At 37.5% G+C, this 20980-nt stretch overlaps 1 protein-coding gene across 29 annotated transcripts in view; it reads left to right on the top strand.

Annotated features, from left to right (window-relative positions):
• LOC134540897 (calcitonin gene-related peptide type 1 receptor-like) overlaps nt 1-20607 on the top strand; it is a 391875-nt gene extending 371268 nt beyond the window's left edge. For 6 of the 29 annotated variants that reach the window (XM_063383960.1, XM_063383944.1, XM_063383959.1 and 3 more), the window contains 5 exons: nt 105-270; nt 4762-4893; nt 8976-9017; nt 12976-13056; nt 18048-18423. In XM_063383960.1, coding sequence (XP_063240030.1) covers nt 105-270; nt 4762-4893; nt 8976-9017; nt 12976-13056; nt 18048-18095 — 469 coding nt within the window. In that variant the 3' untranslated portion in view covers nt 18096-18423. Of the gene's footprint in view, nt 1-104; nt 271-4728; nt 4894-8975; nt 9018-12975; nt 13066-18047; nt 18424-18586 lie in introns of those variants that run through there. The other 23 variants (XM_063383937.1, XM_063383936.1, XM_063383955.1 and 20 more) reach the window with 8 other exon arrangements.
• The last annotated feature ends 373 nt before the right edge of the window (nt 20608-20980 follow it).

Genomic DNA, 20980 nt, shown 5'->3' with positions numbered 1-20980 from the left:
GCACGTAATACGACGCCCATGCTCCGGCTGTAACGTTGACGCGAGTACGGGTCCCGCGGCAGAGATGAGAGGTGACGTGGTGGTGTGGTGTGCGTGGTGCGCAGGTGCTGGATCAACGAGAACAGGTACTCGCTGGTGCTGGCGGTGCCCGTGTGCGTGTCCATGGTGCTGAACCTGGGCTTCCTGTGCAACATCCTGCGCGTGCTGCTGGTGAAGCTGCGAGCCGCCCCCCACGTGGGCTCGGCGCGGCCTTCCAGCACGCTGCTGCAGGTGGGGTCCCTAGCACACACACACTCCCTCTCCCTCGGGAAGCCTTCATCCCACAGGCGAGAGAGACGCCGGCTGCACGCACGAAAAAAGTGTCCCGTTACGCTCATTGTCCCGTTACGCTCATTGTCCCGTTACGCTCATCGTACGCTTGCGCCGCATCTGTCTCTCTCTCTTCCGCTCGATTGGAACAACCATCGATTTGACTTTTATCGAGGCGCGTTAACCTTGAAACACTCCCCATTTCGTTTGCAGGCGGGTCGCCCACTGACCTCACTTCCTCACAAGATCACGGCGGCTTCGGGAGGGGCTGTTGAAAGTGGTCAGATACTGGCCTCGGAATATTATTTAAAAAAAATACAGGTTTTCGAATGCGGAACCTTAGTAGCTCCGTGCAACTTTTGATGAGATATAAGTTTAACATATGGAAATTAAATATTTAAGTTGAACATAAATCTAAACTAATCAATAAGATTGCTCTCGGGAGGGGCTATCGCCCCCACCGCAACTCCCCCCCCCCCCCTTCTGGAGACGCACTTGCCTCACAACACCACGGGCCCGCACATTCGATTACGGGCCCTGGACCAAGGATCGGAGACCCCCGCCTCTCCCCTAATTTCACAGTCACGTGCTACATCATAATTGCATGGTTATTTCTTTACCTACACACTTTATTTTTAGAATGTTATTTAACTTGAAATTGCAGTGTACAGTTATGGTTACTTATTTTTGTAAGGCCAAAAAATAAGCTTCGTTCATAAAAATGATTTTAATTTATAAAATAACTACTGCGGGTATGTATATTTATTTCACACGCTTGAGAAAAAATTGAAAATTGTTACAGAAAAATTAAAATTTGGGCTGGGGCCCTGGCCCTTGGACCCAGGGGTCCACCCAGCCCCGCCCCCTTGTGGGGGGGGGGGAGGCATTATCAAGACGCCATTGCTGAAGTTTAGAAAAACAACTACTACGTCAAAAAATATATTGTCACGAGTTGGGGGAGAACGGGTTCGTAAGGATAGCCCAATTAAGTTTTATACAGTTTTATCTGCAACTAATCTTCACATTACTAATTAAATCACCACGCTTAAGGGTTGCCTCGTCAGGGGTGTATCTGTGTCGGCGACGCGGGATGATAAGCGCGACGCTCGCTGGTGCTTCTAGCGCGGTGTCTCCTCTGGACTGGCGCGCAGTCTTCTCGTCGTGCATCGAGCGGCGACCGTGACATTACACGGCGGAGAAATGAAGATAAAGGAGTAATGCAAGTCCCTTGGGTGTTTTCGAGAATCTGTACCGGTTGTTTTACGCCTTGAACTCTGAAAACATACGTTTGAGCCATTTTAACTCTTCTAAAAATACAGTTTAAAAACTTAATCCAGAATGAAAATTACTTTCCGGCCCTCAGCGAACTATTAAATGCTTTTCGTAAACAGACCCCACTCGTGTATTTTTAGTAGTTTTTAACTCACGTTGTTTTTGCTGAAGCTCTGCGCGCCGTGTGTGTGTGCCCGGGTGGGCGGGGGCCCCCTTAATGTCTGTTCACAAATCACCAAGTATCTGTCCAGTCCCACAGTTCGCACTCCTCACCGGAGCTATAGGCTCGACAGTGGTTCGCCCCCTCACCACGCGCCTGTCCGCACACACACAGTCTGGCGCCACTCGGTCGCACTCTCAAGGTCACGTCACTCCGCGCACTTCCACTCGACTCGCCTGTTAGGAACTCCCGCGGAGGCCGGCGTGAAGTGGTGTAACTAGGACACCAGTGTTCTGGGAGCTTCGGGCGTCAAGTCGCGACCCTGATGGAGCGTCTCTTCGGAAGGGGTGCGATACAATTCCGGAAGTAGGGCTGAGGAGTATGAAAATGATGTGTCTGTCTCCGGGGGCAGTGAAGTGAAAGCGACAGCTTGTGACGAGCGATGGGTAGGGGGCGTGCAGATTTCGCGAAAAGATTTCGAGACTAGATGGAAGTTAAAAACACTTGTAGCACCGTCTTGTGTTTCGTGATTGGGCGGGTTTCTCCCCCAGGTGCATATCGATTGTAACAACACATAATCACAGTGATTCAGTGCGGAAGTAAACGCGTCCTGAGGGGCCCCGGTCGAATAAGGCGACGACTTTTCTCGCCAGACGGCCCGCCAATCACGAGGAAGGAACCACAGGTGCAGGTGTGCCTTGTTGCAGTCTAGTAAGCGTTTTAGATCTTTTTGCGAAAAATTGCCTGCCCCTAGCGATGGGGCTTCTTGCACGCAGACCGGTGGATCAGAACTGTGCATCTTGCGGACGGACGGAGTGAGTAGTGCGAGGCAGTGTGTTGGGACAGAGGTGCAGACAAGCGCTAGGGAGAGCCACTTTCCAATCAAGCTCCAGTGGGGGGAGAAGCTGTGGACCAAATGAAAGAGTGATTAACTTGTGGGACAAACATTTCAAGTAGTGATGGGGTCACATCCCAAATTTCTCCAATCTGAATCTTGAATTCAAATCCCTGTTAGTACCTCGAATATACCTCTCTTATCCGAATCTAAGTGTCAGGTGTTAAACATAAATTAATGTACAATAATTTAAAAATATTAATAATGGTGTTGAAACATTCTGCCCTTTATAAATAGTTGCATCAGAAACTCTCAGAATTAATGTGTTGAATTTTTTTTTTAATTTACTTTAATTTCTCTGACATTTTTCTTTCAAATATTTTTCTTCTTATATAAAATCCTTTGAAAACTAAGGATTGATGGTGTTTTGAGGATTTATTAGCCCGTCCCAAATTTTAAGTGTTATTTAATTGTGTAAATAGAAGTTAATAACTAAAACTTTGCTTAATTAATTGGGCTATCCTTTCTGAACCTGTTTTCCCAGTTGAAACATTATCAATAAAATCAAACTAAAATTAAAAATGAAAATAGAATAATTTAGGAGATACATAGCAGGATTGAAAACTATATTTTTATATCATTGTGTCTGTCAAAATGGAAATAATTGTTTTGCAAAGCAAATAATTATGCAAAAGAATAAAAGTGGAGTAAAGCAGGTGTCTTATTATGCTAATGTTACAATACTTTTATTGTAAAAAAAATTAATTCAATTCTTTTAATATTTGCTATATTTATGTTGCAGTAATAAAATGGGTTTGAGACTTAAGTAAATTATAATTAATATGATCAACCACCTGAATCATACTCTGCTCATCCCAATATTATTATTTATTTTCTTATTATGTTTCTTTAAAGCTGTCTCTCATATCATGTCGAGTGCATTTCTTTCTTGTCATTACTGTTATTTCTGGTCGGTTCTTGTAAATTTATTACGATAGCTCTCTTGAATTGTTTTCTAAATTGTTTTTTTTTTTTATTTTTGAGCTGTAAACTATTGTGCGAGTGATCATAATTTTGAAAATTTGCATGACATTTAACCACTATAAATATAAATCTAAAGGGCCCAGCCAGCCATGTGTGTTTTTGCGTTGGTGAGGCGGGATGATAAATGTGACGCTCTGGTGTTTCTGGCGAGGCATCTCCTATATACGCAAGGCTGTGAGATGTCTGAGCAGTTGTAGCTGTGGCATTGTTTGACAGAGATTTAAAGGTAGAGGTGAAATGCAAATTCTCTGTGAGAGAGCTTTCAAGAATCTCTTTCAGGAGCTCCATGTCTAAAAAAAATATTCCGAATACACAACATTCTTTGCCATTTTTCACTCTTCTAAACTAACAGTTTAAAAACAAAACTGCTCATCAGCCCTTAGCGTATTCTTAGCTTTTCGTAAATAGACATCACATGGATCAGGGGTGCAACAACAGGGGGGGGGGGGGGGGGGGGGGCAAGGGTGTTTTGCCCCTCCCCCCTTCCCCTCTGAAACCTTGAAGTGGGGGCAAACGGGGGCAAAGAAAGTGCTGTGTAATCAATTTTTAGATAATAAAACTGCTTAAATAGCACCATTTTCCACCTTGAAATACAAATTTTCCCGGGGGAGGACCCCCGGACCCCCCGCTTCAATAAGGGGGGATTGATGATGCTTTATAAATATGTATATTGCCCCCCCTTTGGAAATCTAGTTGTTGTGCCCCTGACATGGATGTCTTGAGCTGTTTTCGATACGTGTTGGCTGGGGTAGGTGCAAGGGCATCGCCAGCCGATGGCCTGGAGGGGGGGGGGGGAAGCAAGTTGTGGGAAAAGTATGTATTTTTTTTTTGCATTTGGCTACATTTTTTTGAATCTCTAGGGCTATAGGGAGAGGGGCAACTGCCCCCCTCCCTTTTCTGGAAATGCCCTTGGGTAGATGAAGCCCTTAAAAACTTAATGGTGCCACAATTTGTGACAAGACATAAAATGCAGTAGCTGTCATGATAAATGTGATGGGAATGATCGGTAAAACAGATGTGACCGACATGAAGTGTGGGGCAGACCCTCCAGTGCGTGTGTGTGTTTCGGCGAGTGTAAAGCGAGGCGGTGTGCTGGGGGCCCCAACAGCGCCAGCACGTGAACGGCCGCGCCGTGTTGCAGGCGGTGAGGGCGACGCTGCTATTGGTCCCGCTGCTCGGGCTCAACTACCTGGTGACCCCCTTCCGGCCGCCACCCGGACACTACTACGAGAAGACCTACGAGGTCATATCCGCGACCACCGCCTCCTTCCAGGTAACTTGCTTGCAAAACATCGCAGTAGGACAACATGCAGTGCATTCTAGCGGCAGGGCCTGATCCTAAGCCGTTAGCGCATGTGTGATGACGTAGAGACCGGAAAAATTCGCGAATTCATTTCGCGATAGGCTGAAATATAAATGGTTACACCTCAGTGCTACCTCTGCTATTGGCTCACAACTCACCTGAATGACTCTGGGCTAATGAGAAACACCCGACCAAAGCTTTATACGAACCACAGGCTGCTACGTTGGGACGTCTCACAAGACAGCAGCCAATGAGTGGGTAACATTTGACCGAGTATACGTAGAACTGTGGTTGTTATCCTGGAGGTCATTGAACCCGCGAATTTTTCCTGTCCCTAGTGATGAGAGTATTTTAGCAATATAGAGTGTACTTTTTCTCCAAGTTTTCTGCAATTGCAGTTTTTTTATTGTGGCTCTGAAAAAAAATTCTTGCAATGTACAGTTGTAACAATTACGATGTTGTTAACTGCTGGAAGGTCATTTTCATTCAAAGTTAAAATTTCTTAGGGGCGTAGGTGCTGAAGAGTCTCCGAGTTCCAGCATTAACCTTTATATAATCGCTTATATGAACACCTAGGGACATATTTAGCTTATCAGTATGCCAAATAAATCTGTGTGGCAGCAAAAATGTTCTGGAATACATTTCATAAACTTTAAGAGTTGCACAAAGAAATAGTCGTAATTTAAAAAAATATGTTATAATCTTGAGACAATATATTTGTTATACAAAATTTTTCCTGCATCTACAATAGATGTATTTAGCACAGTGGCATGTGTGATTGATAAACCAAAGTGCTTTGGGTCGAATCCACCAGTTTTGCTTTATCTTTTTACAATTTCTTGTATGACTTATTCCTTATTCTTACATTTTAACACCATAGTTAAAGAAAATTACTTGTTGTTGTTTAAGTAAGTGATATAATAATAACTTTAAATGCACATGCGAGACCGTTGGTTTGGTTATTTTACTCTAGGTAGGCATATAACATAAATTTTTTACTTACACTGAAAATAAATCTTATAAACATAATCAAAATGATTGATTGGGTGTAGGTATGCAAATATGTGTATGTACATAAATAGAAAGAAAAGTTTATGTTTGTTCGCATGTTTGTTATACAAATGTAAAGTTTTATTCAATACTTAATGAAATTTTACACACTTGACCTTCAAGTTTCCCTTTTCCACCCCTTAAAGAGAAATTTTGGTACTTCCTGGTAAAATTTTGCACAACTGCAATTTCAAATAAGAATAATATTACTATATTCATCTAATTGTGAAAGTTTGGTGAAGTTTGTCTAAAAGGACCTGGAGACAAACTTTTTTTAGAAATTTAACTTTAAGCTTTCATGAACACAAATTATTCCTTTAAATTTAATAGATACTTGGTTTTTCAAAGAACTGTTCCATCCGACTAATGACCTGTATTTTTCTCAGAAATGACAAGAATATTCAGCTGTCAAGATAAATGTTTCATAACATGCCTGTCATAAAAGTACAATCTTTGTAGAATTTACTCCATTAGTTTTTTAAAGTAACATTTCATATGGATATTGCATGGTCTTGAACTCACATTTGTTTCGCTAACTATAAATGTGAAATCAATGGCATGCATTTGCTATTGCAAGACGAAAAAAAAAGCATTAATTATTTTTAATGTATGGTCAAGAATCTATACAGGTTATTTTGTGCCAAAAAGTTACTCTGAAAACATGCCTGTTAGCCATTTTAACTCTTCTAAGTGTACAATTTTTTAAAGCTTAATCTGGAAACAGAACTACTTATCAGTCCTCAGCGAATTCTTAAATGCCTTTCGTAAACAGACACCAATCGGATATCTCGAGCAGTTTTCATATCGCATGATTTTTCCTGAAGCTCTGCGCACAGTGTGTGTTCCCGGGTCGGCAGGGACTTGTAAGAGCTGCTGTGATTGGGTGGTCAGACAACCCACTCCCCCCTCCCAACCAGGCGATCTGTTTAGCTTTCCGGTTGGTTCAAACTTGGATTTTCCAGCAAGTGGGAAACTTGGCTGACATTGCCGTAATCATGTGCTTTTTTTTTTTTCTCGCGGCACTCCATTTTCCGTCCACCCCACGAATTCTTTCTGTTACTGCTCCATTCTCGTCTCATTGCGTCTGATGACTCAGTTGTCGACAGAAGCAGTACGCACTCGTTCCTTCATCAGGGTTTCTAAGGTCAAGGAAACCGGGAAAAGTCAGGGAATTCCATTTACTCTGGAAAAGTCAGGAAAATCAAGTAGATTTTTGGAATTCGCTATTCATCCTATGAACCAACACACTTTATCTCACGCTGTTAAAATATAAATTTTTCAAGTTGTTTAAGAAAACATGTTTATTTCTCCTGTAATTTATAATTCTGTCACACAAACACGGCAGCCAAGACACATGAATATTAAAAACTAGTGACCCGCCCCGGCTTCGCACGGGTGAAATGCTGATACTAAATATACTAATTATAAATATAAATATAGACTAAAAACAAAAAATAATCAACAAATATCAACAAAAGATACCTATTCTATTCAGTTCTTTTTTGAACTTAAATACCTTACCATAAACTACGATTTTCGATAATTAAATAAAAAATATTTTACTTACTATTCATTCCACTAAAAACAAAAGATAATCAACAATTATCAACAACATGATCTATCTTGTAGGGTTCAGCCAGCGTTTGCAATGTAAGTGCAAAAAAATGTGTTTATTTTTACGACATCACATTAGAAACCTCTAAAATTATCAGTCTTTCTCTACTATATTATGCATATAAACCTTCCTCTTGAATCACTCTATATATTAAAAAAACGCATCAAAATCTGTTGCGTAGTTTTAAAGATCTAAGCATACATAAGGACAGACAGACAGACAGACAGCGGGAAGCGACTTTGTTTTATACTATGTAGTGATTCATATTTTGGTACATTTTTTACAAGTAATTAATTTTTTGTACTAGGAATATAATTGCATTATTGTTGGACCACTCATTAAAAAATATTACTTAAGGTAACTAATACTAAGAGATGAACTTTTTGAAAGGACTTTACTTGTACAAATTATCAGATAGTCATGCTGCAAATATGCTGGGTAAAAATTGCAGTTTCCGAACTTTCCAAAATAAGTTACCAAGTACAATTTACAATCATATGTAATAGTCTGGAAAATTTTCCATATGGAATATGAATTCTGTTTTGTAATTCTTATTCCACCAAAATAGCATAATTTTTACAGGTTGCATTTTTACGATAAAATAATTTGTGCTAAGTTAGTATAAAAATAAATGGTACTTTTAGACTAATAAAAATAAGTCAGCAATGATTTTTAGTTTAAAAATTATTCAGTATCACATGCCCAATCAAACAAATTTAATTTTTTTTTTATCTTTGCACTTTGGTACATAATTTGTATGGAAATAATGACATTCGTTATGTTTCAAACATTATAAGATTACTTTTTTAAAAAATGTGTATTGAGTTAAGTTTTGGCTAAATGCTAGTTTAATTTTTGCATGTAGGTACTATGTTGTGAATTAACTTGAATTTCTGTGTGATATGGTGTACTGACATGGTTTTTTATGTTTTTTTTGTTTATTTTAATTCACCATATAATTTTGTGCCCGGGAATCAAAAAACCCCTCATGCAAAATTGTAACTATGAAATAGGAGTGACAAAGGTTTTCCCGCAGGACCCCATTGCAGTGGCGTAGCCAGGATTTGTGTATAGGGGGTGTTAAGAAGCATGGCCCCCCTGCATTAAAGGGGTCCTCCCCCGGGAAAATTTGGATTTTGAGGTGTAAAATAGTGCTATTTTAGCAGTTTTCGCTACTTAAATTTAAATATTGTAATGGTAAAAATTTTATTAATTTTAATATGAAATTTGTTTGAGTGATGAATAAGAAATTAATTAAAGATTTGGTGCTAAGGGGGGGTTTGAACCCCTAAAACCCCCTCCTGGTTACACCCCTGCCCCATTGGGAATCCTACATATTTCCACCCATGCTCTCAACTACATACATTTTTTTTTTCTTTTGTTTCAGGGCCTGTGCGTTGCGATAATGTTCTGCTTCTGCAACGGAGAGGTAAATCTAGTCGCATAAAATGCTTTTTGGCATCCCTTTTTTAAGTATGTACCTTGTTGAAGTGGTTTGGTATCGGGCAGCTTGGACATTGATATATATTTATTCCATTGTAGGCTCCGTCTTACACAACATCCTTATTTTTTAATTTTATCTTAAATAATAATAATAATAAAGAATTATCTTATTCACCCAAACATAATTCTGTTGTTTTTACCAGAACTGTTGACGAAACTAAACCTAAACGTGGGAGCCGCATTATAAAAAACTGCAGACTTCTATCTTGCTCATTGGGAACAGCTTAGTAAAAAAAAAAACACTACCTGCTCCTGCCTGTAAACTGCGTCACTTTTGCCACTTCAGTCCAGGGCTTGCTGAACCTGTGCACAGGCGAGACAGATGACAGATGACAGATGAGAGGTTCTCTCCGCTTCTCTTCGCTGTGGCCTCCCAGACGACCACCGGATACCGCCACATTCTCTGCTCCTTTTGAACTACAGCCAGAAAATATTTTTTTTTCTAACTGCAGCTCGGTGTTTCAAAAGAGACCACGTAAATCACTCCACTGACAAAAAAAGTGGCACCAGTAAGGGTCTAGTAAATATGGAATATGTTTAATAATTTAAATAATTTTTAAAGTGCTATGTATTTGAAATTTAATTTCTAATCCATAAAGTCTTTTTTGTCATCTCGTAATAAAAATGTTTGGGGTCGAATTATGCTCAGAGTCGCGTCACATCAGAATAAGTACAATGAAATTCTTACATGATTCCTCCCTTGCTTTTCTTGTTCTGTCACTGATATTTTCAACAGATGTTCACTTGGTGTAATATCGCGGGTGTAAGACGTAGAGCCAGCGGTAACAACTACGAATACTTGCATTAACACCCATTTCGTTACTTTTCATGAACATCTCTTGGAAAAATTGGTAACGGAACAAATTCAAGAGACGTATCAAGTTGAAAATAGCCCTTAAATGGTATGGTTAAACCTTGTCTATCAGACTTAACTGGGTCCAAAGGCAGTCCGGATATCATGGGTAATAAGCAAAACAAAATGTTTAAAAAAAAGTAGACTTGCAGTTTATTATGATGAAAATTAGGTTTTGTTTCAAAAATACCTAGAACACATGCCCTATATTGTTTACAAGACATTAAAAAAATATATACATAACTTCTTAACAAAGAATTGATCCACTTTCTTCTATTTCAAACATGCTTGGTGTATGAATGAAGCACGGTCACGCAAACACTCTATCGTTAACTTTTCAGCTGGTGCGCTTTCTTAAAATCAACAAAAACAATTTTATTATCATAATTCTACTATCAGTGAAGGAACTGTACATTGAATCACACTCAAATATTGAATATTTGGTGTAATTATAGTAAGATTCTTGCTGAAGTAGTTGGAAATTTTTATGTGAACACTAAATAAAATGTCTACAAATCTGATCCGAATTATCCAGATCAACGAGGGCTGGATAGACTAGGTTTAACTGCAATGAAAAAGAAATTTAAAAAATTATTGACATGACATTTGAGACCAGCCTTAAACTTTTAAAACTGACCCTATCAGAACCAAAATAACATTAAGACTTTTTTTTAAACTAACAACATGTTTAGCTGTGGCCCATTTTAGATGATGGTAAGCTTTCGTGAACGGCGATACTGAATACGTACTTCGGAGCTTCCGGGTTGAGACCTCGTCAGTTGAAATACAGAGTCACACGTCTCCTATAGGCTTGGCCTCAGCCCAGAAGTAACAAGGTTCATTTTTTCATGTATTTATTTGTTAATTAACTGTACAGCCCCTGTAAAGGTCCAGAAATAGGTTTAACAGGAATATGTACATGCCCAGATATATGAATGTGTGTGTGTATGTATTTATAATATGGACTCCAGAAAATGGTAAATAAAATAGACCAAAAGTGTTGTAAAGGTAAGATAAAAAGCAGTGCAAAATGTTGGTGCAGAAAATTTTGTTCCAAAATTCTGTACAAATTCCTTAATTTTTGCCATTTATTCCATTTAACATTTGAATTATATAGCCAAGGCATTAAAACTTTAAAAAAAAATTCGTAAATCTGAAGGCTTGTCTCTTTTCTTTAAAAAACAATTAATTATGAAGTGCTTTTTTTCAATTCCTGACATGTTTTCCAATTATCCTCTTGAAGGGCATTTTGACAGTGTTGTCAACGGGTGTTACATTACAAATACTATAAAATAATGACGGTTGGTTGGGTTAAGTTAGCCACATTTTAGATTGGTGATTCCTAACCAACCGTTCAAAATAATTTTATAGTATTGTAAATTTTAATAACTACCCAACCAACCATTTTTATCATATCACAGTATTTTTAATATACATAGATATATACCTAACCTAACCACTCGTTAAAATGATAAAACTATTTGAAGGAAAGATTACAACGCTTTCTTAGAGGAGGATTGGCAAATGTCAGGGGGTAAAAAAAAAAGTAAGCTAGTCTTTCAATATCCTACTATTTGTTGTTCTTATTTTTGTTATTTTGTACTTGTCTTCATGTTGTGCCCACCGTTGGAGCCTTGTGCTGTTGGTGTGGCATGTTACAAATAAAATAAAATAAAATAAAATAAATAAATATTCGCCAGAGATGTGTAACATCTAACCTCGGTAACGAGCAAATTCATGTTTTCTCATGTAGCAACCACACTTGCAATACGAAAATTGGAAACTAAATTTAACGTAGAATCATTAAAATAATAAATATAAATATTTAACATATTTAGTGTTTTCGACTACATTTTATGAACAACAATCTGCACCTGTCGCTAGAGTTCGTTGCCAGAACAGCTACGTCGACTATTGAATCATTTGATTAGCAGACCGAAATTCCATAAAAGCGAACATGACTTGGAAATATATTAAAACCCCGGCTTTGGACATGATTTTCGACAAGGAGTTTTATTTAAATACTGCCCATTTTGTTAAAAATTCATTTAACAATTAATACTTTGAAATTTCCCTTTGTATTTATGAAATTTGGTTCGCACCATCCTTCACAGAAGGCAGTACTGTGGTTACTCATTTGTCATTTCTCATTTCTATTCCTTGATTTCCGAAACATTCATGAAGTTACTCCCACCAAATGCAGTATACCGAGAACTGAGATGTTGCACATTAATATAGATTTTGTGATGTTGACATTTTGTAATTTTTTTTTTCACAGTAATCCTGCCGAATTATAATTTTTTTTTTTAATTTTACGAAAACATTTTTAGATTCCAGAAACTAACCAAAATATAAATGTAATCATCTCTATAAATTATAACATCCAACCAGAATACTAAAATAATGTACTGCTAAATCATGCCGACACACAGGTACTAAACAAATCTGTACACCAACTGCTATCATTTGGCATTAACATGGCAGATTCTACTCAATTTGTATATTTCTATATGTTGTAACTAACAATTATAATAAATGAAAGGTTCGGGGCTAAATGTGTGTAAAACACATTTTGACAGTCTTCACACACTGTTAACATTGTTTTGTGGCGTAAACTAGAAAATTACAAAACATACAAGAAAATAGGTACATTTGTTCAGACGTGTTCTGCAAAAACAAAAATAGCGGTGTATTGCAATTGTTGTGTTCATAATGCTATGTAATTTTAATTTGTTTCCGGTGTTAAAAAGGTATGTTTTCACACAAAACTTCGGGTTTCCATAGAAATTTTGGAATTTCGCAATCAAATAAGAAATAAACACGCATAAATTTTTAATTTTTTATAATTTCAAATGTTTCAATATACTGTTATAAAACTTTTTTTTTAACTTATCAAGAGTATTTAGCTGGAAACATCGCCCAGTTCTGAGTTTCAATATATCACGGTATCATCCCAACTCTAGAAATATCCGAGACGGAGGGATTTTCGAGAGAGAGCGATGTCACCCGGCGGTGGTTTCTCCCGTTTCAGGTGGTGGCGCAGGTCAAGCGGAAATGGCAGCACCTCATGTTCCGGCCGCGGGCGAACTCTTGTACCGCAACCACGGTTTCGGTACGTCAGGTTAGACTTAGCGTTCTTCTATACTGGTGTCGTGTGGCTGCATGGACGGTAGCGTCGTCAGCTGTGCTCCAATCCACTTGCGGCGAAGCCCTTTTCGACTTCTTCCCGCCACCCGTGCAACCCCTTTCGAGAAGCGTGGGTTTCTGCGAACCGGAACACCCTTGTTCGTCGACGCTCGTGCGTTTTGACGCCTGGAACGCCACGTTCAAGGGGCGCGTGGCGAACAGGAAAGGCAACATTCCGTCACAGCTTTGAATTTTTTTTTTTTCAAATGCACCAAACTATTTAAGGGTCTTTTAGCAGGTGGATTGGAACACAGTTTGGGAATACGTACTTTGCACTGTATATTCACGATATTGTGGCACTGTAGCAATGCCTGGAGTAGAAAAAAGTAGCTAATGTTACGTGGTCGTAGGATGTACCTACTTATCGTGGACAAAGAAAATTGAAATTGATCCTTCGTTTGAAATGAGGAAATAATACTAAATATCACACACACATTTATTTTGGAGTTTTGTAAATTACGGACAATACATATACAGCAGGGCTGCCACTGTATTCCAACTTAAACCCTGGACTCAAAACTGAAAAAAAAAAAGGGGGGGGGGGGGGTTGTCTGTAAAGTCGGTTTACGGACGACAATTTTACGTGATAACGTGAGTGGAAGAGAGATAGATGCGTCACAAGCCGAACGCTTAGGCCAATCGTGCCTCACTATCGCTTGTTCCGCGCTCTCGCTTGCACGCTCGGCTCAGGCGGAACGTGACAATGAGTCATGCTTTTTCGTGCGTGCAACCGGCATTCATCGATTTATAAGACGTTATCACATCAAACAATCTTTGAAAATCCAGAACTTAAAAGTATGAATCCAGTAAAAAAAAATCCTAGAAACTTGAACTGACATCCGGAAAAATCCTCAGTATTATCTCCAACATACAAATTACTGCAATTTTCATCATAACAATGAACACATAGCTGTTAAAATACACAGACAACGATTAAAAAACATGACGCTAAAGAAAAATGAATGGATATACAGTTCCAAAAAAGCAGGTATTACAAGTGTGTATTGTGGAAATCTGTGCATTTTCTCTATGCAGTTGAAAAAAAGTATTAAAAGTAAAGTTTCAGTAAGCTAGTAACTATGTAATAGTGCACTAACTCTGTGACTTTTGATTTCTTTTGTGGCATTCCATGTCTCCAAGATGTCGAAGATCCTTAATAACTGACATTAATTGTTGAATTACACACTGCACTTTGCCTGGCTTTATCCCTTCTAGTTGGTTTTTCCATTTTTGCTCATACTTCTACTTAAACTGAACTCAATATGGTGACGCCTTACGTTTTTTTTGGTTCATCGTAACAAGGACTGTGAGTATCAACACATCAAAACGGTCAGACAATTCTGAAAGAAAGACAATATTGTGAACCATATATTAACATCTTTCTTTACAAAGTACCAATAGAAATATGTAATTGATACAGCACTACAACTTTTCACTAGGACCAGCAGTATAAAGAAATGCACTGCTCAGCAAAATATATACATATACTATGATAAAATAAAAAATAAATGGCACAACTTTACATTTTCCTAAAGAATGCAAGATGTTGATATTTGGGAGATTTTGTTTGGTAGAAAAAAAAATGTTACTATGTTAGGAGGAACCAAATACTGAATTTTAAAGCTTTTAGAATGTTATTCAGTTAAAACATATTTTTCATCTTACTTAGTGTAGAAGTAGAACCTCTATCCTTCATTTCTGGGAACAAGCACAGTAAGATGTTATTACAACTCAAATTTGCCCGGCTTAAAAGACAACATGACTTGCAACATTCACAAAAACGCTTCACAAATAATACATGAGAATGTTCGCCGAAAATATTTGTGATGTTTTGAATTTAGAGGTTGCATACAAGTTTAGTTGGGCAGTTTTCATTTGAAGATTTAATAAAAAAATTTTAAGTAGATTTATTTTTCTAGATCTTGCACAAAAAAAAAAACAGTCGGCCATTACACAATGTTCACGACAGGTCCACACAGTTCTCGAAACAACACGAACGAGATTTACCTGCTCGAAAAACGTGAATGCTCGATAATTTTGATGATGCCAAAGTTTTCTGAATGCTCACACACACTTTACATCTTGAAAATAAGTCCTGAAGTAGTCTCTTGGCGTCGACGGTAAAAGCCAAAGGACAAAGATGTCCTTGGGATGGCGGCAAAAATTTACTTAAGCCCCATCATGGGCTGAATGCTGACATCTGTGGTCGCTGAAATTCTGGATAAACGTCCGAAGTGAGGTTGATTACCGGATAAGCCCAGACCTCAGCCGTAAAGTTTGCCCCTTGGTGCATTATTTTAATTGGCTCGAATCCGACAGGGAGGAGGGAGCCAAGTGTCCCTCACTGCCCAATCACGACGCAGCTTTCATAACTCCGCCAATCATAACTCATTTCACTACAGAAAAACTTACAGAAGTCAGTGCCTGCTTTACTGTCTCTCTCTCTCTCTTTCTTCCTTAATCAAACGATGAACACTGTGGGAAACGTGCGAGTTCAACTTTACCATCATAAGAATACATACAGAAATTTCCAGGAAGCCTCGTCATATGAAAAAAAAGGAGTGTGGCTGTGCCATGGACACGGCCGTGTGTTGTACGTGAATACGTGTACGTAACAGGTAATATTTCCTATACAAAATATGAAATACACTTTTTTTTTTATTTTAATACCATATATATTTACTGTAACTATTTTACACTAATGTTTTGTACATGCAATCAATAGTTTTTTGACGAGAGCTGACAATTGAAACTCAAACGAACGTCGTAGCTTCTCCGAGTCAAAAGTTACGCTAAATGGAAATCTCGGAAACGCAGCAAAATGGCCTCAAAATGGCGGCGCTTCCCCCTCCTCCGCGCGCAATGCGTCACAGTCCTCTCTTAACGTAACGAATTCTCTGATCCTTTAGCTATCCAGTGGTGTAATTAAATATTGTCATGGAGATGATAGATATGTAGCTGCAACACCAAACTGTATCCCCCGATTTTGTTATCATTCTTTTTTTTAAATTGCCTCCCACAATGGAAGCAATTTTAAGACGTTTTCACGTCAAAATGGGCACCGCTAAGATGTACACCTGCCTCCCGCCCTCTCTTTCACACAAACAACATCAAATGTTCTAGAAAGCTTCTGAATAACTGATTACGAACACTAATGTGAAGACACAGTAACAAACATTTATCTATGAACACAAGTGCTACCTTATCCTGAATACAGTGTGCCTGCTTTTTATATAATATATTTTTGTTAATGCTGTGTTTGTGTGCGTGCGTGTGTGTGTGTGTGTGTGTGGGGGGGGGGGGGGGGGGGGGGGCATAAACTATTTTTTAATACTCTTTTCATTGTGATACAAACATTATTTTATAATATAATAATTTAGTTCCTTATGTACATTTACTCAGAACAAAACATGACACAAATTTAGTATGTTTTGATACATACCAGAGTTGGCAAATTAAATAATGAGTTAATGACAGGGTGAACTGTCAATCAGGTTGTTTCATTAAATTTCAAATCCATTTGACCATACATTTTGTATAGAACTTCATACCAAAATAAAAACATTTGTTTAATTTTTAATGTTATACGGCTTTATTTCAAGACTTCACTAGCATTTCGGTGTTACACTGTGTATTAGTGTTATTTTTGTTCTTATATATCATTCATTAAAGATTTCTAGATGTGTTTCCAAGTTTTAAGGTTTTTGTCCAGAATTTTATGTTAAGTTTAATCTTCCTTCAAAATATATACACAGGTAATAATAGCACAAATTAAATTTTTTCTATATAGGTCAAAGTTATGTATCAGTGTGAATTTTACAATACCGTATATATTTTTTTTATTTGATAGCAATTTTAACTTGTGTTTTAGTTATGATATTCTACATAAAATCTTGCCTCATAATAATGGTAGGACAAAATTTTATGGTGTATTTCAATGAAACTCAAATTACAATGAAATGCATGTCTAGTCATAAAATAATACAGATTGGACATAAACCTGCTGAAACCAGTGACATTTTATTTCCAAACATTCCAAATTCAATCAATGCAATTATTTTTGTACATGATTAACAAAATGTTTGGGCAAGTGAAATGTAAAAGTTTATTACATCTTCCAACTGATGTTACACCTCTTGTTACTTCATTTTTGAATCGACGATTCTGATGCATTATCAATCAAGGGTTATAAATTACAAATGATGGTGTAGATTAAATTATTCAAAGTTAAAGAATATAGTTTCAGTGGCACGAATTGAAAGTTTTGTTTGAATTCTTGTTCATTCAATGAATACCTTGGTTATCTTTTGAATATGTGAATATTATTTTGCTAAGATATGTAATTCATTTTCTAAATTATGATTCACTTCTTCTTCCCCCCCTTTCCCCTTTCCTTCGTTTGTTGTAATTACTGCAATGATCTCCAATAGACTTGACATAATTGGGGCCATGTCTGGTCAGTAAAACTAGTAGTTTAGGATGGAACCTGGAAGTTTCTTGGAATAGGTATAGTTTACTGATGCCATCTAGCTGGTACATGTCCGTTCAAGAATTTTCTGAACTATTATTTTTCCCCTCAGGAACTTATTCCGTAGACTTATTGTTTCTACTATAAGCCTTCATGGGATAAGAAATATGCATGAAGTAAATACAACTAAAATAAATCTGTTGTGTTGAGTATTAACTTATAACTTATGTGCACTGCACCATTGAAAAACAGTGTCTCTAGTTATACTAGGCGTTTCCAAGAGAAATAAATATCTTCTTAATTTGAAAGGTTTCAGCTGGGAAGTAGTTGCGAGTTTATACACATTGTAAGATTTTCTGTCGGAATAGCTTGTTCCATGTTTCTCCTTGCTTGTTGTCTCAGCCACAATATTTTCTGACAGTTGCTTTTTTTTCTCTCTTTCTTTCCAGTTTGTGAGGTCTACAAACGGCCCAGTGACTAATGAAGATAATGTGTGACGATGAAGTAACCCACTGCGTAATTACGTTGCTGGCACTTACAGACGCACTGACAAATGAGAACCATCGATATGAAACGGCCAATGCGGCACCGATTTCCACCATTGCTCGGGTTTGGGAGGGGGGGGGGATGTTTGGTAGGGCACAATAATTACAAAGGCAGGGGGAAGGGAACCCAGTGGATTCAGTAACGATGATGGATCATTCAAAAGAAAAAATTGCCAACTATTAAGTATACCTACGATCTAAAAAGGCTGTACTTAAATGCTGTATAAGTTATGTATGTGAATAATGTATTTTTTATTATAAAAAAACATGTTTTCTGAAACCTTTCCCACTCATTATTTCCAAAGTAAGTCCATTCCATTAGGTCCTTACTCCGTTGTTTGAAATAGATGTTGGCTAGATATTTTTTTTTTAAATAACTGATTCCTTTGTACATCAATCCTAGCGTATTCAAAGAATTGTTAGTCTCCATTTGGCTTTTTCAGACAACTTCTCGACTGCTGGCTTGTGACCACGTTCGTTGAAAACGGAGCCGGATGTTTGGTCAAGTTCTGTTGAAACCATCTTGAAGAGCACTCTACAATAGACTGACATATCTGGACAGCCAAAACTAGTAATTTAGGATGGATCTCCTCCTACCAGTTTGTTCTACATGACACTAAAAACCTGGAAGGTTCTTGGAATAGTTGTAGTTTACTGATGCCTTCTAGCTGGTACATGTCCATTCAAGAATTTTCTGAACTTTTTTTTTAATTTTCAGGAACGTTATCAAACCTCCTGGAAAATTCTAGAACATGATAAAACCTTCCAGAAGATTCTATAACATTCTGGAACATTAAAAAACCTTATGAAAAATTCTATAACATTATGTAAAATTACTGCAACTTCAGCTCAACTCCCAGATGCTTCGCAGACTTCCTATTGGTGTAATTTTGAGGACAACATTCAAATGCCTGTTTTAAATATATAAAAATATTACTTTATAAATATGCTTACTATATTATAATATTGCCTACAAATTCTTTTAATTACCAAAGATAAATATTTGTTGCAAGATGTACATATCATTGTGGGAATAAGTCATAATAGCGGACAGTGAAATGAGATGTTTGAAACCCCATTTAATTGAATATTATACGAGCTATGGCATGCCAAAAAAAAGTTAGCATAATAATCACCAAATATGTAAAATTTGCCTGTTTCAAATTTTCATTTAGTAAATAAATGGCCATAAAAGATCACATAATAACTTAATAAGATAATAAAAACAAAAATTATTACCAAAACTGATATTTAAAATGTTGGTTCAGGGTCTGGTAAGTTAAAGGAACCACACAGGCCTGATAATTAAAGTCCAAGGCCAACACAAATATGCCAAAAAACATTCAATTTTTGAACTTAACACAATAATTCGAACTGAACCAAACTGTGTAAATTTAGAACTTCGCCCAGAACTACAGAGAAGACCATCGCACGGCATTACCAGTTATCAAAAACTTAGCTTTTGACAAATTTGAAACACTAGCAAACATAAAAAAAAGAAACCTGAGAGTCGGAGAAGGCTTAGAAATAAACGGTCCCATAAAAAAAAATGTACCAGTTGCAATTGTATACAGTAGAACCCCGATTTAACAAAGTGCTATGGTTACCGAAAATTTTTACTCTAAATTGATGTTTCGTTAAATCCGATTTACCGATTTTCAATGACCCCCGCACTCATAATTGCGTCCCTACGTTTCCATATCGTAGACAGGGTCGACGCTGATATCTTGTGCTGCCGTGCTATCTCAGACTTCGTCAACTTTACATCTTCAACGTCTTTTAATCTCGCTCGTACGGCCCCCGGTTCGTACGTACACCTCGGTCGTACATACAGATTTTCAGAAACCGTGAAAAATGAGGCATAAAATAAAAGTTTAAAAATATGTAAAGTGTAAGAAATACGTTAAAGTGTATTAAAATACAGTCGCAACCTGCAGCGTTTATAACAAATACGAGCTACATACACATTGCGTCACAGTAAAAAATAAAAAAATAAAAAAATTGGCCGCAAATTGATGGAAAATTTCCGTCAATAGCGCGCCGTACGCGGAGAAAGGTCATTGTACTCGGTCAGCTGCTATTACGGCGCGGCGTAGCCGCCGGCTGACTCTCTTTGTTCGCTGAGCAGCGCAGCACTTATAAAAAACGTATTCCAAAAACTAAACACCGTGCACAAAGCTCTTACTGAGAATAATAAAGCTGTAGCAAACCGTATGTATTCGGTACTGAGTAACAGGTGCGGCATCTAGTAACGAGTAACGAAACGTTACACACGACTGCATCTCGTTACTCGCATTTTTCGTATGTTTTACGCATGCGCGCGCATATTCGATGAATTTGCGTTACAAAGAACGATGTTTGTTTATTAATTAAAGTATAATTTGGAAATTCGTCGTCAAAGTTTTTTACTGTTTATTAAAGGTATTGTGTGTGTAGACAAAGTTTGAGATTGGAACAGAAACAATGTAAGAAAGTATTGTTTACAAATTAGAAATATGTTTTTATTATCGCGTATTTTCACGTTTTTTTGTTCTTATCTTAAAAGAGATAGTATAAAAAAGCCGCTCTAATGAGATTTAATTGTTTCTTGGTTAACAAAAAATGATAATTATCGAATATTGTTAATTGTTTATATTCTATTTATTATTATTTACGCGACGTCATACTGTACGCGTACGCAATACGACTCGATTCGTTGCTGCAACATAACATAGCATGTTATGCGGTATCAGAAGTAACGAGTAATGTAACGTGATACGATAGTAACGAGTACTAATTGTTATAGTAACAAATACATACGGGGACGCTTTTTTTCGTTACTTTTACACCTCTAGAGA

The sequence above is a fragment of the Bacillus rossius genome, chromosome 17 (genome assembly GCF_032445375.1).
Source record: "Bacillus rossius redtenbacheri isolate Brsri chromosome 17, Brsri_v3, whole genome shotgun sequence".
NCBI classification, from domain to species: domain Eukaryota; kingdom Metazoa; phylum Arthropoda; class Insecta; order Phasmatodea; family Bacillidae; genus Bacillus; species Bacillus rossius.
This window is presented reverse-complemented; position numbering and strand designations above follow the sequence as displayed.